Source organism: Orbilia oligospora (assembly GCF_000225545.1).
Source record: "Orbilia oligospora ATCC 24927 unplaced genomic scaffold scaffold00110, whole genome shotgun sequence".
NCBI lineage: Eukaryota > Fungi > Ascomycota > Orbiliomycetes > Orbiliales > Orbiliaceae > Orbilia > Orbilia oligospora.
The window spans coordinates 578,074-604,797 of NW_011645667.1; the positions used below are offsets into that span (position 1 = coordinate 578,074).

Here is a 26,724-nt window from a genome sequence, read left to right on the forward strand (position 1 = left end):
TTGTGTTGAGGGTAATGGGATGGAATGTTCGGTTGACAGTTGGCGACGGAGAGATCGATCGATATCGATGGGGGGATCCGGAGCTAGTAAGTTTTAAAGTACCTTTAAGCACTCAAGTAAGTTTAAGAAAGAAGAGCTGCACCCGCAGAGTAAAATTACCTCAGACGACAAGAATAAGAACTCGACGGAAAGGCGGCTTTTTATAAAAAAAGAAGAAACAGTAACTAACTAGTAGTTAACTAAATAAATACACTTAAACTCTGTGGAGATAAAGAGAGAGAGAGGAGCCCATTTTAAAGAGAAAATTCTTTCCCCTGCATGCATCATCTACCGACATCCAAATTCGCACTCGCTCGTCCTTCTGACGCTGCATGATTGCTTTGCATCTTGCATCTTGCATTTTGCACTACCATTGTAGCTTTCGTACTTTACCAAAGCCAGATCGCACCAGATTCCGTGGCCTTCGGCTTTTGTCTCGTCATTTTCGCAAGGAGGGAGGACAAGGCGCCAAGGTTGCATTCCCCAACAAAGACCCCCCTTACAAAAGTAACTTACATACTGGTTCTTACATAACATGTCATCTTTAAACTTCGTGCGACGGAAAACTTGAAGGGGAAAAAAAAGAGAGACTATTGGAATCATTCGGTTCTGTGATATTCTTAGAATCCGGATCCCTCCCCGCACGAGGGAAAAAAAATGAACAGGGGCCGTCGGTTATTTCGGAAGTTAGGTAAGCAGAACTAACTCATTACCCTTTTCCCTCCACCAAAAGTTAAGGTCTGAACAGATTTCTTCAAAAAAAACGCTTCAAGGGCTTCTGTTCAGTAACCAATAGCCATTCATAATTGTCATTTAATTACAGGGGGTTGATAGTAAAGGACGCCTTGTGAGGAGAGGGTTACGTATGCTCATCTGCACGGGAATGCGAACGAGCGGGTCATAGTTACTACCTAGGTAGCTACCCCAATCTGCTAGTATAGTACCTAACCGACGAGGTAACCTTTCTTTCTTTCAGACATGGTTCGCAGGTTTACATGGTTTATTGAAAGACATCGTTGTATTACCATCCAGTGAGTGTTTTAGGAGTTTGGTTTTTCCGGCTTTCTTGAAGTGCCAAGGCATACACAGGCCTTCTCTATCTTAAAGGACCTGTTTTTAATATTCGGTGTGATATCATTCCCCGGATATATCCGCTTCACTTCCAGCCCGTGAAAGTGGGTAGTTGAGATGGGGATATATATAGAACTTGTATACACCACTGCCACTTCTATACATGCTTTCGCGCGGAGAGGGCCGTTAATTTCACTAATGAAAAGAGAAACAAAAAGGAATAATAAGAGCCATCCTGAAGAGGGTTGGAGGGGAAAGGGTACTTAATAGCCCTAAGAGTCTTAGGTAGGCATGCAGGCTCTAGTCAACCATCATCATAGAAAACATAAGTTTCATAGGAAAAAAATATATAAAAAAATAAAAAAATAAAGTAATAAAAAAAGGGATATGTATCATTTCGTTAGGCAAAGGGAGATATAAAAATGGAAGAAAAAAATTTCAGCTAAATGGAAACTGGTCCTGTCGCTCGCTCCTTGTATCATTTCGCTGGCTATTCCGTCCCAACTCGTTATCCAGTTTCCTTATCTTACTGGCGCTGCCCGATTCGTGTCCCAAATTCTTCCCATATGTCGCATACAAAAGTGACTCGAGCCCCCTCATCTGGATCCGCCACGCCTAAAACCCGTTAATCTACCGCATGATTTCTTCGAAGATCAACACTATAAAAAGAATTAGTTTCCAATCCACTGAATCCACTATTCAATTACTGAAGAAAAACTTACTCTTCAACTGCTCCTTTGTCAATTCATCCTTCTTCCTGTCGAAGTCAAAGAACTCCTCAGGAATTGGTGGTGCAGTCGGCTCATCCTCTGGATCATGGTATGGCTCCAAATAAGGATGCCTTAGCGCTTCCTCAACTGTAATTCTCTTGGCTGGGTTAAATGCCAACAGCTTCTCAAGGAGATCTAGCGCGGCAGGCGAGGTCTTTGTGAACATGCTAGCGAATGGGACACGTTTCTTGAATGGCAGGGAACGGATATATTCTCGTGCGCGGCGTGACTTAATTCCGTAGTAATCTTCCATTGTTGGGGTGCCGAGAACGTCGAGAATTAAAGTGAGCTGGTGGTGGTCTATTTCAATTGTTAGCTATAATCATGATCTGGGTGTTCCTTTGAGTGTATTGAGAAACATACAGTCCTTTCCGGGGAACAATGGCTTCCCGCTCAACATCTCTGCCAAGATACATCCCACACTCCAGACATCAATAGCCTTGGTATATTCCTTGAATGTCAACATAATCTCCGGAGCACGGTACCATCTGGTTGCGACGTATTCAGTCATAAACCCGGAGTTATCATCACTTGAGGCTGCGGATCTCGCAAGTCCGAAATCACAGACTTTGAGATCGCAGTTAGCGTTTAGGAGTAAATTGGAGGGTTTTAAATCTCGGTGGAGGACATTGGCGGAGTGCATGGCCTTCAAAGCACGGAGGGTTTGGTAAATGAAGTATTGACAATGGTCGTCTGAGAGGTCCTGGGTACGAATCACGCGGTGCATGTCGGTTTCCATAAGTTCCTGGATCAAGCAAGCTTTAGTACAAACTCTTTGCCTTATTAGAAGCCTAAAAAAATGATTGGAAGGAGGTACCTGAATAAGATAGACTTCGTTAAAGCTATCATAGTTCCGGGGCTTTTGGATATCGAGGATGGAAATGATGTTCTCGTGGTTAAAGTACCTCAAAAGCTTCATTTCACGCAACGTACGAAGACAGAACATGGAATGATCGAACGGGGTAATCTTTTTGATAGCGACTTTCTGTCCGGATGGTTTGTGCAGTGCTGAGCTGTTGTTCCATACGTTTGACTCGTTAATACCCGTATACTTTCGTTTATCATAGATTCGGCACACAGTAAACTTACCAAACAACACCATAGGCACCTTCACCGACGACATCCTGGATCTCGTACTGGTCGCTAACATTGAACGAGATCTTTCGGCTCGAGTTCTGGCGAGACATGGTGGCTACTACTGACTACCCCAGAGGCGGTCTCGTTATCGGATGTTGGGTTTCGGGGGTTGGTTGATAGGTAGAGAAAAAATAGGGGAGCTGGGAGTTTCGTTAGACGTGCAGCTTGCTTGTCGAACGTAGGCCTTTTCCAAATAAAAATTTGCAATCGGTACGGAGGAGCTTCTGAGGAAATCCGGTTTCCTTTAAAGAGAATGGACCTTTTTTTGGCTGGGAGTGGGAGTGGTTTGGTGGTTTTGAAGGGAGAGAGAGAAAGAGAGAAGTAGGTGGTCTGGAGGGCCAAAGTGGGGTGAGGGGAACGAGGATTAGTTAGTATGCTTGCTTGCTATTGGTATTGGCACCCGGCGTTGTTGATGGTAATATGACAGCTGTCGAATTAAAAGAAAAACACCACAGACCGCTCAGCGGATTCGAAAAGACCTTCTTGGGTTAAATAAGAAGGATGAATGCTTCAACAGGTATTAAAATTGGGTCAAGAAAATTGCAATGATGATGATGATGCTGATGCTGATGATGTAGCCGATTCTACCAGAAATGCAGTTTGCAAGGAAACACCGAATGAGAAGCTGAGAAGCGAGTATGGACAAGGCCCTAAGAGTGAGAGCACAGGATACGGAATACTGGTGAGAGGAACTAAACGAAAAAAGGGAAGGATTGGGTAGGAACAAAGCTCGGTATTTACATGATTTCAATCACGCTCCTCCCTTTTTGCCAGCATCATCACTGACACTTGAAGAAATCACCAGATGGAACATTTACAAGGGATGGAAAAAGGCTTCGCCGTGGGCGGGCATGGGCCTTCCCGTCTGAAACCGGCCTTGCTTGCATACCGTGATGCTTGCCAAAAAAAAGTTTACAACACCAGCACGATACCACGATAACATGCAGAAAAGAGGGAAAGAAGATGCGATATCTGCTGATTTTTTAATTTTTTATTTAAAAAAAGACCTTTGAAACTTACGCGCTTAAGGCTGATCCTTTAAAAATAGCTTTGAACTGGGGTCCCTTCTGAACCGGGCTGCTGGGTCCTCGATGAGCGATGAACGGGATGTGAATTTAAATAGCACGTTCGTTTGAGGTTGAAATCTGCTGGATTCAAACGGATATCTAATTTCGACACCCACAAGCTCTTATGAACGAAATTAGCTGCAAGAAGTCGCCAGGGTGGTATGTAATCTTTCAGGATCAATGATCGAGTCGTGCGTACGGGAAGAGGGGAAGAAGACGACGTTTCGAGCTCCCGATACGATAAGCACAACCGAAGCTAAGCTGCAAGCTCTAGCTATACCCGATCAATATCTCCTTGCAATGGCGCTGGTATGGTACCTGTCTTTGAATTCTTCTCGAAGGTGTCCCGAAGGAAGCTATCGACTCTCAGCTCCAAATCCAGTTCTCCTTACGTCGTAGAGAAAGGGAACAAGAAAAGAACAGGGCGAAGACCCGTTCACGAGCTGTCCCGTGAGAGACGGCATAGATCCAGAGGAGGGGCTGCCAGAGCTGTTCTGTTTGGCTGGCTCGTGCCTCAATTTAGAAATCGGATGGGGACCTTGCCCAATCAATCCAATTTCGAGCTAAGCGCCCTGAAACACACCGAAACACATACGGGGCCACCTTTTTCAGCCTTCATCGGTGGCACGGTGGCTGTGCGTCCCGTTTGTGAGGCCTGTTGAAACCAAACAAAACAAGCAGCTATAGCAGGCATTGATTGTTAAGCTGTTGTATTTTGTGCCGCACAACAACCATTTCTCGAGGTAGTATTGCATTGCAGCTTTCCTGCGCTAGTTTATCTTATTTTATGTTATACCAGCATTTGTGCAATTGTGGGGCACTCGTTCTGTCTATAAATTTATCGATTCCTCATAATATAGTATTATATTAATTGATATCGCTGATCTATTAAATTTTGAATAAAAGCTACGCGCGTGACATATTTATATTGCTTGTTTGAATTGCGCTGCATGTGAAAACAGCCATGCCGCAGACGCGGGCCGCATATGTGAATAACAGCGAGGGTCTTTGCCTGGCGAGTGGGGAAGGATAACTATAGGCCTAATGTATGTAAATTGGAAGATTCGGAGGCTTTCTAGTTGTACCCGCTCTCTATATGCGACGCGATTCATAAATTCAATTCAAATTCTGGGAGTCTAGAGTGGCCCAGCTATGGAAAGGCCCGACCAATATACCCAAGTTGAAATGATCAATAACTTTTAGAAATCCTGAATCTCCGTAACTCACGCGCCCACCGGCACCAGTTGCCGGATCCCAACGTTAAAAGTCCTTCCATATTAATGATATCAATACTCTAGATCTGATTACTGATATCAATACACTAGATTTGTTTGCTATCTTAATTATGCAGTAGATTCCATTTGACGTGGAGGGTGAATTTATATCAAATAGGTAGCTTAGTTTCGAAGCCAGACGCCTAAAATTTCCTCCAGTGTGTGAGTTCTATACAGTGTCGTCTTCGTGGCCGAGAGCCGCAGGCAACTCATTAACTTGCAGAAGGGTATATATACAGCAAAAGAGGGATGTGTTTTCATAGGAGAGATGGCCTAGTTGGTTGGTAACAAGCAATAAGGAATCGACTTGATCTAAAACTTAGCCACTTAGCGGGTGTTGGGGCGTTCTGGCGGGGCGCCATTTCGAGTCACGGACCCATCTCTCCGCCCAGTTTTTTTTTACACTTTTTTTCACTTTTTTCCATCGAATTGACATGTCGTGATTGTTGAAGCCCGGCGTAGGGGTTTGACTCTTAAAGGTGGCTATCTATCTCCCCGCCGTCATTGAGTAGTCGCTGGTAGTGTTCTTTTTACACAGCTTGGTTACGAGACTGGATGTAGAATCGTTATGGCAACCACCAATCTCCAAGGGGCTGTATACTTCGGATTACTGTGAATACACTACGTACTACTAGTTTTGTCCGTATTCATATCACTTTGGTGATGAATATTGCCCTTGGACACCTCTACGTTCTAGCCTGCCAACTTATCGTAGTATTTCCTTGCTTAGGAGATTGACTATAGCCTTCCCACGGAAAGACGTAGCTCAAAACCAACGCAAAGTTTTGTTGGAAATTTTCACAAGGACTCTCAGGTTCTATTCTTCGAAGGCCGGTCGTACACACGTACACACTTCGTCAACGTCACTTCCTGTCTCCCAAAATTTTACTCCGGTTAAGTCGAATGACTGAAATCCCTGTAGCTGATTCCTACAGACTATTCCACCAACGTGTACCTTGCACATATGATCTTCGGTGTGTGGTGTAGCGGTAGTGTGAGTGGCGAGAAATATTTTGAACTTTGGTAAATGTTGTATATTCTGGCGTAGCCGTAGTATAACATTATTGCAACCAAAACCGAGTTTCATATTGCACAGGCACTGCTTATCTATGCCACAAACTAATATATCTATAGATTGAGATGCCCCGGAAAAATCGTTGGAACAGCTGGGGTGGTAGAGGGATATATATACCGAGCTAAGCCTCCGTAAGATCTTAAGACGTCGATTTCGAAATCTTATAAAACGTTGGCTAGTTGCAAGACAGACAGTGCCCTACCAATACCAAAAGTGAGTATAAAGACTTATATATAGATTTGTGCTAATCATTTGAATAAGAAGATAGGCTGCGTCTAGATCGATCTCAAAATCAACGTACTCAAGCACAGTAAAATCCTAGAACAATTCCGACGCACGGTATGTATGGATCCACGTATATATTCTTGAGTTTAACCCCCAGTTTCTTTTAAGGTTGATCAATGATTCCTCAGAGTTCCTAGAAACCACTGCTCGTAAAGTCCAAAACATATCGTCGTTCAATCTACCCACCTTGCGATGAGAAAAAAATCTTTTTATCACATCTTTTTGGCGGGGCTGTTATGCCTTCTATGGGCAACGGCCTGTCAAGGGAACAATACCAATGGAGAAAACGATGAAGAAAAACCATTCAGAGACCTCGGTTGGTCAGAGCCATATGATAGCATGGATATCATAGAATGTGTTCTATTTGTCAAACAGGAATACTGGAATGACCTTGCCGCACATAACTTGATAAGAAGTACCCTGATAAAGGATATACTTGAAGCAGACCCAAATGTAGTGGGCATTGAAAATGACGAGGTGAATCAAGAAACGGTATATTTTGGACAGTGGAACGACGGAATCGGTAGAGCATACTACGTGGTACAAACTGAATACCATGTGATCGCAGATTTGATTCTGAATAAATTCCGAAAATATGTAAGTATGCTTCTCTTTCGCTACTATATATGCGTAATAGCTACCCTAAACCTTAGAAAGTAAGAACTCTATACTAATTACTCTGGTGACAAATGTAGCTCGGTGCATGGCTCGATGCTCCCATTGAACGGCGGCTGATCGATAAAATGATGGAAGCGGACGGTAGGCTGCAGAAAGATGCTTCTGATTCTGGGTCCTCGTCAGGCGGTTCGTCACGCAGATATTCGGCAGGGTCTTCGACTTCATCACGCAGGTATTCCCAAGGGCGCAGACCGTCGACAGGGTCTGGTAGTGGTAGCGATACTGAAGAAGCCGCTGATGGACGATTTTTTGATATCCGGTGGCTCACAACCCCCCCGAACGGAAAATACGGTCGAGCTGATCTCGATTGGGAGACATGGTGGAACCTACGCACAGAATACTTCCGTGGTGCGCAAGGCCAAGGTATAGACGTTTATGTTGTCGATTCTGGGCTCTCTGCTGCTGCCGGATACCATCAAGCATTTGCTAGTCCAAGTCATCGCCGCCATATTGGGCAGTGGATGAAGACAGGTGGGATTGATCCTCAAGAACGTAGCCTTGCAGATTACGATATTCTGACCTATCATGGTACAGATGTCACATCGAAGATTGTCGGCTCTACTACCGGACTCGCGATCAATTCAAGAGTTATCAATGCGATATTCAACCCTGACGGCGAAAGAAACCGTAACGGACATTTTTATGTCGATATATTACTCAGCATACGAAAAGCTATTTTACAGAAACCCATCTCGGCAAAGTCTATTATCAACCTGAGCGTCGTTTTCGACGGGCACCTACGCAAGGATAAAAACGAATTCGGGCGGTATCCTTTTTTGAAGGAGATTGAGAGGGAGTATTTTGATTTGGTTTCGAGATATGCTGACGCAGCATTGGATAAGATCCTGGAGCTAGACAACGTAATCGTTGTGACAGGTACAGGAAATGAACCTGTGGTAGGTAGACGGTTAATAAATCTCTTCCCGGTCATTATTAGTCAGACGAATACAATCAAAAGATTAGAGAAATTTTGGTTTTTTTTTGAGCTGCTCTCGCTCACTAGTGTACAAACTGACCTTTCTCAAAAAACGTAGGGACGCCCTATTCTCGACTGGCCGGCAAAGCGTGGTACGAAGAAAACCAGTAATTTAGTCGTCGTTGGGAAGGCAGACGAACAAGGTCGACTGAGTGGCCATGTTGAGACCGAGTTTGTAAAGGTCTATGGCGTGGCTAACTACATAACTGTACCCTTTATAAGATCAAACCAGGCTGTAGAGATAAATACTCATCGCGAAGAGTACGTTGAAGAAGTTGGTATCTCGCTTGGTAAGTTAAGTTTAACATTAACATCGAAAGGGTCTTGAAGGGCTCAGACGTCACTACGCCCGTCGGCGGAGCATGTTTGAACACTGACAGAAGAATACACTTAGTTATTCCTATGATAAGTGGGATCCTAGCTAGCCACATGTCAGAGAATCCTACATGGACTCCCCTCCAGGCTGTCGAGAAACTATACAAAGATGCTTACCCTTATGAAAAGGATTCAAATATCAAAATGGCATGGGTTGGACCTATAAATAAGGTGCAGAAACGGAGTGAACCTTCAGGAAGTTGGCCGACATCTGAAGATGGGGATGAGGGGAGTGAGGGAGATAAAAAGACTGAGAAGGGCGAGATGGGCGGAAATGGTAGGGGAAATGGTAGGGGAAATGGGGAGGATGAAGCGGATGAGGGAGATAAAGATACTGGAAAAGGGGAGACGGACGAGGAAGGTGAGAGTGCTGGAAAAGACAAGAAGACCATGAGAAAAACAAAAAAGCCACGATGCTCCCCTAGTAAGAGTACATGGCGACGACTCAGACGTCGTAAAGATGGCACCCGCAGCGGTTCTGGGAACGGTGGAGACGAAAAAGGGAGCCAGGGTCCGCCAAGGAGTGGATCCGATGACATTGGATTTGATGACACAGACGAATATAATGATGAATACGATATAGACCCGGATGATAAAGGGCACCTGGATGATAAAGAGTACCCGGACCCTGATGCGGAGGAAGATTGTGAGGATGAGGAAGAAGAGGATACGCCAGGTCCACCAGCTCAACCTTCATATTGGTCAACAGTTACCGTCGCAATGCATATTACCAGCGTCGTTGCTACTCCCAAAGCGACCCCAAAGCCGACCCGTAAAAAGACGTCAACTTTTAAATCGACAAGAAAACTCATCTATACAGATGCTTGGGATGGCACCAAACATGCCGCTGTACAAATGACCTCTAGACACCCGCCAGTGAAGACCTTTATTACACCAAACCCGACACCGAGTGTCGGTGATAAGGGTTCAATGATGGCGGGAAATGTTGGTATTCCTCAAAAAGGATTTGCAAAGCCAGCTCCACGCCCCGCGGAGAAACAGAAACCTGTTTTGGACCAGAAATCAATGTTGCGTGCGAGCACGAATAGGTTCAGGGGATACACTTCGACTCGTAGACATGCTATAACTTACACACCAAAAGCAAAAAACAACGGAGCTACTATGACGGTGATATATACGACAGTCCACGGAGGAACTGGGAGAGAAGTACCAACATTCAAGGCAAGCAGCACGAGGAAACCAACCAGCGGAATCACTACAACATCAATTGAGTCTTCAAAGAAATCACCCACCGCATCTACGACGCAAGAAAAGACAACGATGGAGACCTCAATAAGTATGCTGTCGATTAAAATCAGAAACGAAGAGTTTAGCTAATCTCTACTAGTACAGCCCGCTGACAGGACGTTGAGCAACGCCACTCCAGAGCCCCCTTCTAATACGCGGCCAAAAGATCTTTAACAACAGCGTAAAGAATATTCGAATTAGGTGTACCGTAGCACCTAGGAGGATACATGCGCAGGGGGGAATATCTAGCACCACGATGGTTAAATTGTGGAGATTTACGAGATGTATACCATACAGTTTGACAGAAAGTGAGATCTGCGTATTACGGATATTATCGGTTTCGTATATTTCTTGAGTACTAAGGGGGTTCAAGCATTTTCCCATTCAGCCCACGATGATTTGCCAATAGAGTTAGGTATTCTCTTAACAGAGAACAAAGATGGAAACCCTGTCGAGTCTAGTATCTCTAAATCTTCTTTGCGCAATGCAAAGTCGTTTATGTAGGCGGCTCCGAATTGATAGAACAAATTGGCGATTTCAGCTAGAATTCCGTATTGCTGTTGACCAAAACTTCTGAGAGTCACAGCTCGTGATAGAACGATATCGAATGCTGTGACATATATGCCGGGGGTATCGTCCTCAATTATCTTGGTAAAACAGCTCCGACAGTTATGATTCCTTAGGAGATATAATAGCGGCGATGTCAAAAAGGTTGTGTGTCTTGCGGCTGTATGAAAGAGGTTCAGACCGTATATTTTGCAATTCAATTCGGTAGACTCCCAAAAAGATCGTTTTACCAAAGAAAGGAATGACCCTTTGGTCTTATATCCCCGTTTGCTCTCCAGAATTACCGATAAAGGAAGAGGGGACATGAGATACCCGTGCTTTCCAGATAGGATTGGAAGGGTCCGTAGTGGCTGTGCTGTAAGCAAGTGCGTGGCATGTCTTGCTATTGCTGACGCCATTGTGGTGTTCCCGACTGCCAGTGAGATAGTAAGAGTTTCTTGGAGTAGATTTGCCTTCGACTCAAAGGTAGATTTAGACAACGGAAAACCGAGAACCAGAGAAAGGAGTGATACGCATTCCGAGATGTAACTGTCCTCAATGCCTGGTTCCGAGGCAAGTAGAGCGGGTAGAAAGTGCCAAACACTTGCAACTTTTCTGTCATTGGTGTGAACCCAGGGAAGGCAATTGAGTTGGTAGTCATATCCAACTTGTAACCACTCTCCTCGGTGATAATGGTACCCTTGTTATAAAAATGAATAAGCTGATAGGCTCGCCCAAATAGACTTAGGCGATCTTTTGAAAGATTATTGCATGATAAGCTTACCTTTAGTAAGTATAGACGAAGCAATTTCCAACTGGTTATTCTTGATACAGTAATCGAGTACCCATATGATATCTTCATAACTTTGGAAAGTTAATTTTAAGGCGTCGGGGATGTGGCTCGCATCAAACTCATTTACTAAGTCTAGCCAGACAGATGCGACCCGGGTCCCTAGGCTTGTGTTCAAATTAAATGTTGTGAATATTTGGCAATTCATTGTGTCCTTGTGGGCAATGGCAGCCTGAGATTTATGGGCTGGTATCGGTGAGCACCAAGACATTCGGAAGTTGTTGGGAAGAGATGGCGGTATTATTACGCTCAAGTCGAGTTCCTCCTCTGACCGTGGAAGACCTTCAGGCCTGTTGTTAGTTTCGAGGTTCCCCCGTTCGGTAATTGCGCTATCGAGGAGCTGAGAAGACGGGGTGGGGAGTCTATAGACTTCCGGACCCTCGCTAACTTGGGCAGCCGAACTTTCTCCATGGCTAGCCCCCTGGATTTGTGCTGATGTATTTAGATCACTAGTTTGTGATGTATTTATAGCATCTTTCCTTGTTGATTCGCCATCTCGTGGTATATTCGATGACTGGTCCGCAGCCCGTTTCCTGATATGACTAGGCAATCCCTGGGTTGGCTCCGGTACTGAAACACGATTCGATGGACCAGAATCCTCTCCAATCTGAGTCGCGTTTGCAATTCTCGGAATATCTCGGCCCAACTCGGAGACTGTGGGGAGTTCGAGCGATTCATAATCTATTGAAACATGTAGACATATCCTACTTTCCTTCTCTTTACAAAGCGAACGGTAGTAGAGCATATTACCATCGTTGCCCATTAACTTCGACGAAGCAGCCGCAATCTCATATGCACACTGGTTGTACATTTTCCAGGGACCCCACCACTTAGATATCGACATATCTAATTTCTTGCTCAAGTTGATTGCGCGACGGCTGTCTTTGTACGCAGCTGGGTAGTTTTTCAATCGAAAATAAGCCATGGCGCGAATAAGGTAGGCTAAGGTACATTGTGTACCCTGCGTTCGCTCTAATTCCTGATTAACTTCGGATGGGGTCAATATATTGCTATGCTTGAAGGTCGATAAGATGTCAAGGCATTTGCCGGTCTCCTCCATGTTCGCGCCAGAGGGTGTAGTTCCTAACAAGTATAACCCGGATAGCAAGACAAGTACTGTAGGATCATCTAAAACCTTGTATGTTTCTACTAAACACCTTAGGTGAACCAGTAATAATGCTATATCCAGAGGCTCTTTGTCCAAAATAATCCGTACCTCCTCTTTATGGAAGGAAATTTTGTCGGCTTCATCATCAAGATCAGAGTCGTCATCTTCCGAGCTCTCAAAGTGACCAGGGACTTGGGACTCGTTGTTTTCGTTTTTCAAGTTTTCAGTAGTGCGAGGTATACGATTCGAGATCGCAGGTTGCGATTCCGATTTGTTGGATTTTCTGGAGGTTAAAGCTGTGTTCTCAGCCTGTCCTTCACTAGCGGGATGGAATGAGGCGTTTTCACTCCGTGGGTTTTGCGTAGACTGAATCTCAATTCTTGCAAAATGCCTTTCCAAAGACGCCGATGTTTCAGTAGCTAAAGCACGTTTTTTGGCCGCTGGGCTAGAATGTTCCTGATGGAAGTCGCTTTGCCCTAAGAGTTGCCTTTCTTGCCTGCTATTGAGGTACCGTCGCATATCTGCAGCGTCCGCATTTTCGTACGCCATTTCACCAAGTTTAACCGGTGCGGGGCCCGCGGGGTGAGACCTTCGAATTCCTCAAACCGAAATAAAAAAGGAGTTTGAGGTCTTTAGGACTTCTCGTAGGTAGTTACGAGTGGTTGACCACTTGGTTCGAGGATAATATCGTAGGAGAAGAATGGCAGTAAAAGGCAAAAACTTATAAATATATCGATCGATATATGAACTGTCTCGGGCTGTCTGGTCGGCCGGGATCAATTGGGTTTGGATTCTCTGCTCTGATGATTTATCTCAGCCTTATCGTGCGCTGACCCATCTTATTTGATGCACAAACCAGGTTCTCGGCATATGCAGGTATATAGCACCACTAGCCTTGTAACAGACACCATGGTACCATTGGTAGAAGTACCCGAGAAACAGTCGGATATGGCCAGCCTTACTTGCAAATGAAGAAGAACAGGAGTATAGTATCGATGTGCAAAAAGTCAGACCATTGATACATCATGATATCAGCTTCATGAATTCACCTAAGTCAACTAATCAACACATTATTACCTGCTCCAGGTTCAACCTTATCACATATGTAGGCAGGCAGTTACAGGTCTTTCCGGTGGAGTCCCCAGTATGGATTTCATACACAATAAACCATGCTGTGTGACATCAGCTAGTTTTAACTATTTTTACTAGCCTCGAGACCAGAGACACTTATCTGATGACAACCTTACTTTTACTTTTTTTTCCTCGATATTAACTTTAATTTTATGTAGGTACCAGTGAATCGTCACCCTCGGATACCAGACAACATGCATGCATTACTAATTATCTTGGAATATAGGAATGAAAATACAAGCATTAACTATGCTCGCAGAACGATTCAAATTATTAATTTATATTCGTATAGTGCTAAACCAATGCGAGGGATTCTTCTACCGAGTTCATGAGGTAGTGACAGTGGATATAAACAAAAGAGTATTCAAGAACGTATACATATCGTGCACCCTAACAATCGCTTTAAATTTGAATTCAAAATATTTGGGTTATAACTCGCGAAATCTAGGAGAATAGGTGTCGGAGGCAGATCTAAAAAAATAGCATCGAGACTATAGCCGGAACAGCAACTAAGAAAGCTGAGGCTTGAAATCTGCTTCCTGAATTGGGGGTATTTGACGTGGTTGGGGAAGAATTTTCGGAAGTGGAAGTGGTTGGTTTTTGGCTATTGGAAAGAGAACTTAAGCATTTCGCTTGATCGAGAGTGTAATCATTCGAGTTCCCGATGGACGAAATTGTATTATCATCATCATCAGAGAAAGTAATCCTGATAATGGAATCCCGTCCGAGCGCACAGCAGTGCCCAACAGAAGACCCAGAGCCGGGGCTGACAAATGCAAGAAATTCCTTCTTAAAATCGCATGTGTCGCCATTCTGAGTCTTGACAGTATCAGAGCCGGACGAATAGTTGATGTCTCTTAAGCTGCTACTGAACCGACCGCATCCGTCTCTTGGAGACGACTGGAGATAGCAGCAGACATTTTCTTCGCCAGCCCAGGTGCCGCACTCTCGGTTGGTCCCACATCCATACCCTTCTTTTCCACACGTAGAGCATGAAGTTGATCCGCCACACGACACAGGGTTGGAGATCACGAAGATCCTGTCGGCTTCGACGAACGCTCCAAAGGAAATAAGAAAAAGCTTGAAATAGGTAGAGGGACGCATTTTTTGGTAAATTTTCAAATTGAGTGCTGATTTTTGGTAGTCGAGAGCGTACGCAATAGAGGATTCAACTGCAGGAGATTGATGTTGGTGAGGAGACAATTAATTGTAGGTGACTACAGCGAATTTGTATATAGATTGCCTACGTACCTACCTCCACAGCATTGCGGAATCTAGTGTTTAAATAAAAGAAGATTGATCCTCTTCTCAATGATCTGCTAAGAAGTTATTAGCTTTGATAAACAGGGGCGCTCAAATTTGCTTGAGGCTACTGATGTCATTGGGAGCGCCTGCGCACTTGGCAATCCTTCGAATACCTCCTTTATCAGATCAGCTCTTGACCCTGATGTTTTGTCTCCACTTTTGCCCCCTTTATTTTGCTGTTCGAAGGCCTAACTTGAGCACTTTTGGTTATGCCCAGCCTCGAAGCGAGTATGCGAACCGGTTTGGATGCTAGCTCTTGGGACCGTGGCAAACTTAAAAAAAAAAAACTATCGATTTGTTGGACCTGAATCTGGTAAACCACGAATCCATGGGCATGCAGAAAGTACCAGGAATTGAAAATGATATTCGAAAGGTAATCTTTCCCGTATGCATAACGCTCTAAGGAGCATTTCTTAGGTAAAAACATAAAAGCAAAAACAGTAATGCGATTTTTTCATTCGGGTATTGTGTGAGTTGTCGATGATTTAAACTACTCTTTGCATGTCGTTGGCAAAATCTAGGGTCCATTTTACCAGGCATGATTCGAATCGCTTGGGATCGATAACAAATTAATTGGGCCCCACTCCCTGGCTATGAGGCCATAGCATTAGCTAGTCAGCCGCAAGGACCCACCTTTTATAATTTAGTTCGACACATTTTGCCCGCCATATGCTCGATACTTTTGTATTGATATTAATATTGAGGCTCTGTTGATTTATTCAGTGTTTTGCCTGATTTTCAATCGTGGCGTGCAAACGCTCCACCTTGAAGAGATTACCTTGGCCAAAGCTTTCCATTTACTCCGATGGATAGCCTCGAACGTCATGAACGATAGGTCACTGGTTTCATGGCACCCTGAATAACATGCCACCCACTGAGATCGATGATGACGCACATAAAAATATCATTTATGAGTTGTTTTTTTTTTTTTTTTTAAAGAGAGCTGGAGTTAAACTCAGGAGCTGACTAATGAACAAAATTATTTTTTATCAAAATGACCAAAATGACGAAAAGAGGACGTATTACGAACGATGCAGCACGCTGAATCAATATGGGAGGATTCGTAGTAGGTCAGGTTTTATATTTTGAGGTACGAACGTTATAGATCTGTATGGCCCTTGGAGCGTTCTTTTTTTTTCATTAAAGGGACGACAGAGCCACTTTCCGAGGCAGTGTATTGAATTATGATTTTGTATGGAGTCAAAAATTGACAATATCATGACCACTATATGTATATACACAGTATGTGAATATTTTCACCAGGCTAAAATTGTGAAAGGCTAGTATACCGGGTAGAATTGACATCCTAGTAAAGGAGATACCACCTACGAGACAAGATACCACTCAAAATAAATAAATAAATTCGGTGGAAGTTTCGAAATAATCTTACAGGACGACGATGGTCTCTATACCTTTGTCCAACCTGCAAGCGAATATTCCGTGAAATAAAAAGGAGCCGCCTGGCATTATTATATTAGGCTTGTGAACGGAGTATCTACCGAAGCCTAGAAGCGGGTGGTATCAAAATTAGAAACCAGTGTGATCAAGAACAATCCACGGGGTATTGGTAGCTGGTGCGGGTGGAGAACCAAAGATATATATTGTCATCTAAATATAGGGCTGCTCTGCTAGGACAATGCTACAGACTTTGGGTTCCGGAGTGCTTCATTTATAATTTCTAACAATTGGAAACCATAGAACAAGGCCGTCGGAAGCAATATTAATTAAGGGAATTCTGGAAACGTCACCAAATTTAGTAGCAACGCTTTCGTCTGCTCTATATCTCTAAGTCCTTCATGAACTTAGGGCAGTCTAGTTACGAAACTGAGATTGGGGAAACTAATGCAGAACTACAAATAGTTAAAACTTTCATTTTTAAACACTTCCGCTAGTAAGTATCAACAACAATGGGACGTATTGGTCTTCGTAATATTCATAGGGCGGAATTAACTAATCCGACTTTTTACGAAAAACAGCCTTTTGCTCATGCTTCTGATATTTCAAGCCGTATTGATTTGGCTCAGAGCGCTATACAGTGTGAATCATGATATTATATATTCGAGGCTATGCTGTTGCCTAAGCTACACTAGGAACTTACCTTGCAGATCTGATATTTCCTTCATGGAGATTCGAATAGAGAATCTAATGCTCGTAAATGTAACTTGTGACCGAGATTGGCGACCCATGTATGTTCCGCTTCGGAAACTCAAATTTCGGGAGCCTCGACGGGTGGCATATGATTGCAAAATTCTGTGTTGCAAGCTCAAAATACAACAGCACGGCGGATATAAGAGCTCATGCCGCCGATATGATATTGAGAACCGAGCTGAGATCTGTATATTAACTGCCCCTGAATCGATGAAATTGAGCTGAAAGTTTTCATATTTGGACCATTGTTACATCCGGCGTGACTCAATATCACCATTTGCACTTTTGAGACCTACCGTTGGCATCTTTGAAGGTAAGAGCTGTCATGAAGCCCCAGTGTTGTGATATAGTGTGGCCTTTTGATGAAGCTTGGCAGACAAGCTGCCCGCGTCATAGAGATAGAAGGCCAGACTAACGGCCTCGGAACTACATCTGGAGAGCCCTCGCCTTATAACTCTCACCTTCCACGCCATCACCTGCCATCAGGGCTTCCATCTTAGGCTTCAATCATTTCTGGCAGCTCCTATTTCGCATCTTCTGGTTCTTATTTCGCAATGTACGGCTACCAGCCACAAGGCGATCCGTCGCAACAACCTCCACCAGAGGACACCGGTGCCCCTCCTCCTCCCCAGGGACCCGGCGCGGCAGCCGCTGGTGGGAAGAAAACTCGATCATACGCTACCCAACAGTATGATTTCGCTCAGGGAGCAAACTCGACCCTAGGAGGAGCGGCACATGGTGGATATCCTCCAGATCAGGGTTATGGCTTGGGAGCCGGATACCAAGCTGGTGCTCCTGCGCCGGCTCCTTCCTATGATCCCGGCCCGACGTATGGACAGACTCAACCTCAACCACAGTTTCAGCCATTACTTCAACAGCAGCAGCAGCAGCAGCAACCACAACAGTATGGACAGCCTGCTATGTACGGTCAGCCGACGACCCCTGGCTATGCGGCACCCGATATGGGAGGGCTTACAGGCCAAATGGGTGGTATGTCGTTGGGTGGACAGCCAGCATATGGTCAACCTGCGGTATGTTAGATGTATAGCAACTTTCTAACTTGCGGTTCAATGCTAATTAGTGACTTTAGCAGGGAGGTCCTCCATCGTCTTTCTTACAGACTATCGATTTGATGCAGCCGTTCAATGTTGCAGAACTCGATCATCCGCCACCGGCCATAAATCTCCCTCCAAATGTAAACTTATTCTATAATCCAAGGCACTTAGGGAACACAAAACTAATCTCATTTACTAGTCCGCTGCGACTCCATCTCCAAATTCAAACTGTCCTCCAACGTACATGCGATCAACTATCAACGCAGTCCCACACTCTCACAACCTCCTTAAGAAGTCTAAACTTCCTTTCGCCCTTGTCATCCAACCATACACATCCCTCACCGATGCCGAATCTCCGGTACCACTTGTTACAGATACTGTCATCTCGAGATGTCGTCGATGCAGATCCTACATTAATCCCTATGTCAGCTTCCTTGATCACGGTCACCGATGGAGGTGCAATATGTGTAATCTCACAAATGACGTCCCTCAAGCTTTCGACTGGGATCACGTGAATCAGAAGCAGGCCGATAGGTGGCAGCGAGCAGAGTTAAACCACGCAGTTGTTGAGTTCGTTGCGCCACAAGAGTACATGGTGCGACCACCACAGCCACTAGTCTACTTGTTCTTGCTTGATGTCAGTTATGCTGCCGTTACTAGCGGTTTGCTTGCCACTGCTGCTCGAACTATACTAGAGAGCTTGGACAGAATCCCCAATGAGGATAAGAGGACGAGACTCGGGTTCATCTGTGTTGACTCTGCATTGCATTACTTCTCGATTAATGCTGAAACCAACGAACCAGCCATGTTGGTTGTGTCTGACCTTGAAGAGCCGTTCCTGCCAGTGCCTACTGATCTCTTGGTATCTCTATCTGCCTGCAGAGAGGGAATTGAAACCCTGCTCTCTAAGCTCCAGGATATGTATTCGACATCCACAAACTCAGCTTCGTGTATGGGCAGCGCGTTGAAGGCCGGTCACAAGCTTATTTCCTCGATTGGAGGCAAGATGGTGGTTCTGACAGCAACCCTTCCCAATTTGGGGGCCGGTAAGCTTGATATGCGTGAAGATAAGAAGTTATTGGGCACCTCCAAAGAATCGTCACTCCTCCAGACTGGAAATGCCTTCTACAAGTCATTCGCCGTTGAATGTTCTAAGTCACAAGTTTCCGTCGACATGTTCCTATTCTCTTCATCTTACCAAGACGTCGCTTCCCTCTCCAATCTGCCCCGCTACACTGGTGGCCAGACGTACTTTTACCCCGGTTGGTCTGCAGCTCGTAGTGAGGATGCCATCAAGTTCGCTAAAGAGTTCAGCGATCACCTCTCCGCCGAAATCGCCCTCGAGGCTGTCATGCGTGTCCGTGCAACTACTGGCCTCAGGATGTCAACCTTCTACGGTAATTTCTTCAACCGCAGCAGCGACCTTTGTGCTTTCCCTGCTTTCCCAAGAGATCAGGGTTATGTTGTTGAAGTTGCGATTGATGAAACTCTTACAAAGAACTTTGTTTGCTTCCAAACGGCTGTGCTCCATACTACTTGCAATGGCGAGCGGAGGATTCGTGTCATGACTCTGTCTTTGCCAACCACCGGTAGCCTGTCGGAGATATACGCGTCCGCAGACCCAATTGCGATCACCACTTTCTACTCACACCGAGCAGTCGAGAAGGCCTTGTCGAGTAGCTTGGAGTCTGCCCGTGAGGCCCTTTACACCAAACTCCAAGAACTCTTGATCTGCTACAAGAAGGAGCTCCAAGGCACACATTCCGGCATGTCGGCTGGTATTAGCTTCTGCAGCAACCTCAAGTCCCTTCCTATTCTCTTCTTGGCTCTTAGCAAGCATGTCGGTCTTCGAAAGTCGGCTCAGATCCCATCTGATCTTCGGTCATCTGCACTCTGCTTGCTGTCAACACTACCCGCCAAGTTGTTGATGCAGTACATCCACCCTAAGATGTATAGTCTTCACGACATGTCCGATGAATGTGGCCTTCCACATCCTGAGACTGGCGAGATCGTACTCCCTCAACCTATAAACTTGTCCTCAGAACGCCTCCAATCATATGGCCTTTATCTCATCGATGATACACAGAACCAATTCCTCTGGGTTGGTCGTGATGCTATGCCAGAACTCATCCAGGACGTTTTTGGCCTGCCTTCTGCTGAACACGTCAAAGTCGGAAAGACGACGCTGCAGGCTGTTGATAATGAGTTTAACGAGAAGGTTAGGAACGTGATTGAGAAGAGCAGAAGCCACAAGGGACAAATGGTGGGCAGTATCACGGTACCAAACTTTTATGTTGTTAAAGCAGATGGGGAGCCGAGCTTGAGGCTTTGGGCCCAAACGTTGTTGGTTGAGGATAGAAGCGACGGAGGACCGGGAATGGGATTGTGGATGACGGGACTAAGGGAAAAGGTTGGTAGCCCACCTGCTTAAGGATGGATATCTTATTAGAGTTTATGAACTAACCACTCGGGCCTACTTTAGGTAAACCAATCCTAAGACACCACCGTATTCGTCTTGAATTGAGGGTGGTCGGACTGCATTTCCGATATGTTGGCGGGAGGCTCAGTCACCTATTCTGTCGTTTTTCTTTTTGATACACTCCGATCTCATGCCTCCGTACCACAACCTCTCGTGACCCACTCTGACCTACCTCTCTTATGTATTTTTGGAGGTTCAGCCACTTTCTACTTGTCCCGACGTTCGAGTTTCTTATTCTTTGCGCATGCCTCTTGTTATACGCTGTATCTCATAGCTCATAGTAATGTAGTCTTATTCCTTTTGTGAATAAAAAAAAGCACATATTTTCCTCACTTTGGATCATCAATCTAAGGATTTGGCTAGAAGTTGGATGTTATACTGATATGATAGAGATAATATTGAGTGGAATTCTTCATTAACCTCATCGATGCGATGGGGGTACATTATTAACGATAGTCGTATAAAAATAGAATGAAAGGGATATTCCGTAAACCGGATATATGTGTGTATTCCTTCTAAATCTCTCCACCAATAGTATTCTGGTACTATAGTAGTACTCTGTATTCCAAATGAAGGTGACATGGTGTACTGTTTCACAGAATACCCCAACAATCCTCCACAGAGTGGCAGACCTTACTACACGCCACGCTGGCACTCAAACTGTAATTACTCACACCAATCTTCTCATCCACCCACTCATCTGCAAAGTCATCTTTCCCTTTGGCCATAGCACCAACGACTACACAAAGACTCTCATCCTCACCCAGAGCATCAACATACTCCCTCATATTCCTAACGGGAGCATCCCAACTCAACGTAATCTTCCTACAGTTCGGTGGAAGATATTGCGAGACGGGGTTTTTGATGACTTTCAAAAGTTTTTCCGGGGAAGTAGTAGAACGGATTGAGAGTTTGTGAAGTAATTGGACCATCAGGCCGGCGAAACGTTTGAACGTTCGGGGGATACGGACTGTTGGGTTGACTTCTATGAGAACACCCTTGGTGGATTGGACGTAGACTTGGAGTTTTCCGGCTTTGTTGACGGGGGAGTCGAGGAGGGTTAGGAGGCACTATAGTGGTTTGAAAAAGTTTGTCATGCAAAATTGTACCCTGTTACACTGTACTTCTTCCCTTACCCCTAGTCCCTCGCTCACTCTCCTAGAAGGGAAAGTAAGAGAAGGGAGGGGAAGGGGGTAGTACAATGGTCCCAGAGTAAATTTCGTGACACACATTGTAAGAACTTGGTTTTTCTCCCATGTTGAATGGAGGGGAATACATGAGTAGTAACAAAAAGGAAAATAAAGAGAGAGAGACAGAAAAAATAAGGCACGGGGAGATGTTGGATATCCTCGTGGATTCTAATACGAACCTGATGTAAAATATCCGGCCTAGCATCCGAGATGTCTCTATTCATCTTCTTCAAAACACCGATATGATCATCGCTGTTTAAGAGAACATATTTTTCTCCCGCGCTAGGACCACTTCCTGTGGTGACTTTGTGGGTTTCAAGACAGGCTTGAGCTAGGACGACTATAAGTCGTTTTGTGGATTTGTCCGAGGTAGGGATTGGAGTCGCGGCTGTCGCGACGGTTGTGGGAAGAGGTGGTGGGCAGGATTGGGTGCGTGGACGCTTCTTGAGTGGTTCTGAAGGAGAGGACATGTTTATGGTAGTAATTAGTAGCTTTTAGAAGCAGTTGTGAAGGGATCGTGAAGGTATCTGGTATCTGGCGGATATTGAAAGATTATGGTATTAAATTGTGAAGAAGAGAAAGATGAGATGAGGTGTCGTGTGAAGGTAGAAGAGTTTGGTTTGAGATGTTTGTTTGGGTTAAAGTCAGAGATTTATATCCGGCGCCAAGACTCGCCCAAAGAGGCTGGGTATACAAAGGAAAATACCACATGTTCAACGCTTTGCGCAAATTTGCTGATCCGAACCCTCATAGTAGCTGCTCAGGGAGTTTGGATAGCTCTGTTCCGTGGTTTACCATGAGCTTTGGCGCTTTACGTAAGTTTCGGTAGTCTCCGGGATCGTCTTTCCTCTGGTTCCGGAGCTAAGCTATTATCATTTATTCTCAACGATTAACTATATAAACCTGGACTCCCTGATACCTGGCTGCCCAAAGCTTCGTGCAGACGGCTAGCGGCTGTGTTTATAAATTTAATATACGAGAGTACAAACTACTGCAGACATGATATAGCAGCGCTCCACGGGACCATTTCCGCTGTTTCTCTAGAAATACAAGTAATCTAAGACATGAGATATTTGCAATAGCTTAAAAGATGTGGGATAGCCTTGGCTAACAAGAATACATAGATTTTTCTTTTTTTCTTTTTTTTTCTTTTTCTTCTTTTTCTTGCTTTCTTTCGTAAAATTTAACTCCCTCCCCGCGTAGCACCAATAGCTCAGAATAAATGACAGTAAAGAAGGTACAAGCAAAAAAAAGAAGCAAAAAATGTTTATTTCTGTTGCGGTTGATGAACAAATATAGTGTTAAGGAAAGGCTGAGGATAGAGCGAAGTAGAGTGATCTGGACCATAGAACTTCTAGTTCTGTGTACGAGAAAAAATAGGCCTTAGAGTAACTCGACCGGGAAGGCGACCGAAGGACGCTCCGATATGTTCTCTATAGAGCCGCCCTGATTTTGAAAGACACTGCTCGACTCAGGCGTCCAATTCCGAACATACTCTGCAATATATTCATATTCTGTCTTCTCCGCAGCTTTTAATGCGAGATAGTGGCAGTTTGGATCCACCGCAAGTATCAAGGCTACCGCATCTATGCGGCCTTCGCAGACGGCAGACTCGATAGCTGACTCGCAATCACCGCAAGGTGCATATATATCAGCACCACTTTGAAGAACAAAGACGAGTGTGTCCATATTTCCAGAAAACAATGCGCCGTGTAGAGCTGTAAAATTACCTCGGTCCGAAATTTGGGGGTCTTCGGCAGGTACGCTGATATCAAAGCCCTGTCTCATCAGGAATTTGAGGGCACTGATACCATTGACAGCCGCATAAAACACAAACACAAAGTATTTTCTGCAATCATAAATTCCATCCACCACACCAAAGAGAGCTTCGTCTCCGTTTTCCTGTACATATAGATTTAAATGATCTGAAATCTCAAAGAGTATTTCAGCAAACTCAAAATCACCACCTATGATTGCCTTAAGTAGTGTAGCAAGGTATTCCGAGTTAAAATTGCTAAACGATTCCCCGTGGCCCCTATCATCAGAGTCTTTTATGTCTGGTAGTATGCCTGAACCAATAAGGGATCGAATTATACCACGATAAACTAACATGGCGTGTCCAGAGCTCGATTCTAGCCGCATAACTCTTTCTACAACGACTTTAAACACTTCAAAACGCGAAAGAGGATCTTTTAAGTGCGGCAGTAAGCTATTAACGGCCTCTGGCTCCCATCTGTGTAGATAGGCTGCAGCTTGATCCCCTCCAGAAAAGCCGACTCTAAATTTATCTGCAGCTTCAATTCGATAATCCCAAAGATCACAAACTCGTCGTAAATCCTGGTTTTGACATGCCTCTATGAACTCCTTGCTGATGATTAAATTCGATTGGGCGTCCTTTTTTGCAGGGATATCAACTATGGATGCACCTGACTCCAATAGCAGCAAAAATGGCGCCGGCTCTCTAAAAAGAAATACTGCGACTATAGGTTTTATGGGGTTACTTATGTTGCAAAAGCCGTGAGCCTTTGAGTATCCGTTCCCCAGCAGTGGGTACAAATCAAGCTCGCAATCGACGGCACCTGGCCACTGGAGAAATATTCTCAAGTATTCTAAAGAACCACCAGCTGATGGTTCCTTGTCGCCGGAGAAATAGCGCCGATATAAGGATTTCCAGATAAGGTGTTGCCACAACTCTGTCTGTGTTAGATCTATGTCGGCCCGGAAAAGTTTCCGAAAAACCACAAGCGGGCGAAAGTTGCTGCGGAGATTGAGGATTCTATTGACGTTATAATACACCCAATAATTGTGTTTTCTCGGCTCATCCCGGCAACACGGGAGCAGTTCGATCGCGAGCTTCACGACCTCGGACTCGGTGAGCGCAGCATTGGCCCATCCCATCACCTGAATAACATATTCCGTTATTTCCGGGTTGAGGCAGGCCGCCAAAACAAGCACTCTATTTATGTTGTACTCAAGCGCCAGCTTAAAGTCAGCTGGACTGAGAGTTGTGAACGCCGAAGTGGCATAACGAGGTATAATCTCAGTAGTCACGAACTGGGCCACTATTCCGTAAAACATAGGGATCCCTAACATCTCCCAGACATGGCTGTGACCGCATGAGTCCCCAGGCCCTGGCAGACTACTTCTGTCGCTCGGTATTAGGCCATCATGCTCCAAGAACACCTTGGTGATGCTGTAGTTGTCGAGCAACACTGCTCTGAGCGCCAATGCCCACTTAAACCTGGTAAACCCCAGGCTAAGTAACAGTCTTAATATACTTTCGTCCTCTGCCAACAGTGGGGTGCTTTCGTGGAGGCAGTCTCCCATGCTAAATCCTGGCCATGTGATGAATTCGGGAAACGCTTTTCGATTCCAAAGACGTTGAAATAACGATATATCCCCCCGGGCGCGTTTGCATGCGAGTAATAGTAAACCTAGATCCTCATGCGATCCTGGCAAATCCTTTGTTGTTTCGATATCCTTGAGGGCCATTTCTATCCAATTAGTGTTGAGAGTGAGAAACCGTCTCCGGTACCCAAACATACCGAGGATTCTGAACGGTCGCAATTTTATTCCGTTATGAATTCTCAGGATAAACTCTAGCAGTTCAAGATCTTGCCTCACATAGAGCCAGGGTGCTATTATCTCCGAAGCCGCGGCGATCGAGAGGCTTGTGTTCGATAGTAATCGTTTGAATGCTTCTCGCAACCCAAACTCATTAATCCCGTCCAAATATTTCATTATCTCACCATTCCAATCCAAATCATTTGTCAAATTGTTGGAGATTTTATAGATAATTAGGCGAAGAAGCGGGGAATGCGGAATTGACCCATGAGCTGTGACTTTGAGATTGTTATGATCGTGTGCATTCTTGGAGGACCGAAGAGTTGGCTTTTCGATAAGCTGAGAGACGAATTGCCATATTGGTAAATTATGTAAAATGAGGAGTGGAATATGTCGAATGGTTTGGGGTCTTAGAAGGACCAAATCCATATCATGCGCTTGTGGAGTGCAAACTTGAAGATATTCGGACAATTCGTTTGCTAATTCAACTTGAATCCCTACTCATCGTTAGCTTGATCTTGAGGGTGAAATAATTCGCCAGTAAACCTGGTTTTAAAAATGGCCGGCGCGGAAACCCATAGAACGAACCCTTTGATATATGATTTTGCTCAGTGAGAGTGAGGTTCCGTCTTATTGATCTTTGGAGTTTCTTCCCAGAAAGAGTTATAATTCCGCCAATGAGGACCTCTGATTCTTTACCCATATTCTTGCGTCTGACCATCTCTCGGAATATCGCCTTAGTCTGTTTGGGACAGAACCGCTTTTTGTATCCTAGTTTGTTCAGCTTGTCGCGAACTTGGGGCCCCCTATTGCGAAACCGACTACTATTAGATCATATTTTGGAGAGTATGTATTTCATGTGCAGTAACCCCAAGGGAGGGTTTAAACTCACGTTACTGTCAACTTGTGGTTCTTATTAATCTCTGCCGCAATTTCTTTGGGCGTCCAGCCTAGCAATTGATACAGTAGTCGCATTTCCTCTCTTATCCCATTATCGTCAAGCATGGGACATGGGCGAGCACGTTTCTTTGGCTGAAACATTGGTAGCAAGGAGCTTGAGAAATGATGTTGCAAAACTTTGTTGAAGTTGGCCTAGGATTTGATCCGCGGGGGTGGTGAAACAGTCGTACGTGAGAGAGAAGCTTTATTGACAAGCTATCCCCTATTTTTATTCTAGTGCGCAATATTCAAAGTTATGTAGATGAAGAAGGATATAAATATATGTTTGAAGTTCTTTATCAGATAATTCTAGCGAGAGAGAGCTAAGGAGCTGTGGTGATGGTGATGTCAAAAAATTTAAAAGCTATCGAGGGCGGATTCTTGGGTCTTATATACCCGAGATCGAGGGAAATG

At 44.7% G+C, this 26,724-nt stretch overlaps 6 protein-coding genes across 6 annotated transcripts; 2 read left to right on the forward strand and 4 right to left on the reverse strand.

Annotated features, from left to right (window-relative positions):
• Nucleotides 1-1,740: 1,740 nt before the first annotated feature.
• Nucleotides 1,741-3,067, reverse strand: AOL_s00110g154 (uncharacterized protein; the record flags this gene model as incomplete). The annotated part of the gene is made up of 5 exons (XM_011126844.1): nucleotides 1,741-1,769; nucleotides 1,833-2,180; nucleotides 2,244-2,625; nucleotides 2,698-2,893; nucleotides 2,970-3,067. 5 exons carry the CDS (start codon nucleotides 3,065-3,067, stop codon nucleotides 1,741-1,743), a joined length of 1,053 nt encoding a protein of 350 aa, XP_011125146.1.
• Nucleotides 3,068-7,057: 3,990 nt separating this feature from the next.
• Nucleotides 7,058-10,169, forward strand: AOL_s00110g155 (uncharacterized protein; the record flags this gene model as incomplete). Its single annotated transcript, XM_011126845.1, has 5 exons — nucleotides 7,058-7,315; nucleotides 7,414-8,292; nucleotides 8,431-8,662; nucleotides 8,767-10,044; nucleotides 10,096-10,169. The coding sequence occupies 5 exons, from the start codon at nucleotides 7,058-7,060 to the stop codon at nucleotides 10,167-10,169; spliced, it is 2,721 nt and encodes a 906-aa protein (XP_011125147.1).
• A 194-nt stretch (nucleotides 10,170-10,363) lies between these two features.
• On the reverse strand, nucleotides 10,364-13,048 carry AOL_s00110g156 (uncharacterized protein; the record flags this gene model as incomplete). The annotated part of the gene is made up of 2 exons (XM_011126846.1): nucleotides 10,364-11,241; nucleotides 11,326-13,048. 2 exons carry the CDS (start codon nucleotides 13,046-13,048, stop codon nucleotides 10,364-10,366), a joined length of 2,601 nt encoding a protein of 866 aa, XP_011125148.1.
• A 4,589-nt stretch (nucleotides 13,049-17,637) lies between these two features.
• AOL_s00110g157 (uncharacterized protein) lies at nucleotides 17,638-20,569 on the forward strand (the record flags this gene model as incomplete). The annotated part of the gene is made up of 3 exons (XM_011126847.1): nucleotides 17,638-18,114; nucleotides 18,174-18,278; nucleotides 18,338-20,569. 3 exons carry the CDS (start codon nucleotides 17,638-17,640, stop codon nucleotides 20,567-20,569), a joined length of 2,814 nt encoding a protein of 937 aa, XP_011125149.1.
• A 641-nt stretch (nucleotides 20,570-21,210) lies between these two features.
• On the reverse strand, nucleotides 21,211-22,277 carry AOL_s00110g158 (uncharacterized protein; the record flags this gene model as incomplete). Its single annotated transcript, XM_011126848.1, has 2 exons — nucleotides 21,211-21,687; nucleotides 21,987-22,277. The coding sequence occupies 2 exons, from the start codon at nucleotides 22,275-22,277 to the stop codon at nucleotides 21,211-21,213; spliced, it is 768 nt and encodes a 255-aa protein (XP_011125150.1).
• A 913-nt stretch (nucleotides 22,278-23,190) lies between these two features.
• On the reverse strand, nucleotides 23,191-26,412 carry AOL_s00110g159 (uncharacterized protein; the record flags this gene model as incomplete). Its single annotated transcript, XM_011126849.1, has 3 exons — nucleotides 23,191-25,868; nucleotides 25,960-26,177; nucleotides 26,264-26,412. 3 exons carry the CDS (start codon nucleotides 26,410-26,412, stop codon nucleotides 23,191-23,193), a joined length of 3,045 nt encoding a protein of 1,014 aa, XP_011125151.1.
• Between the last annotated feature and the right edge of the window lie 312 nt (nucleotides 26,413-26,724).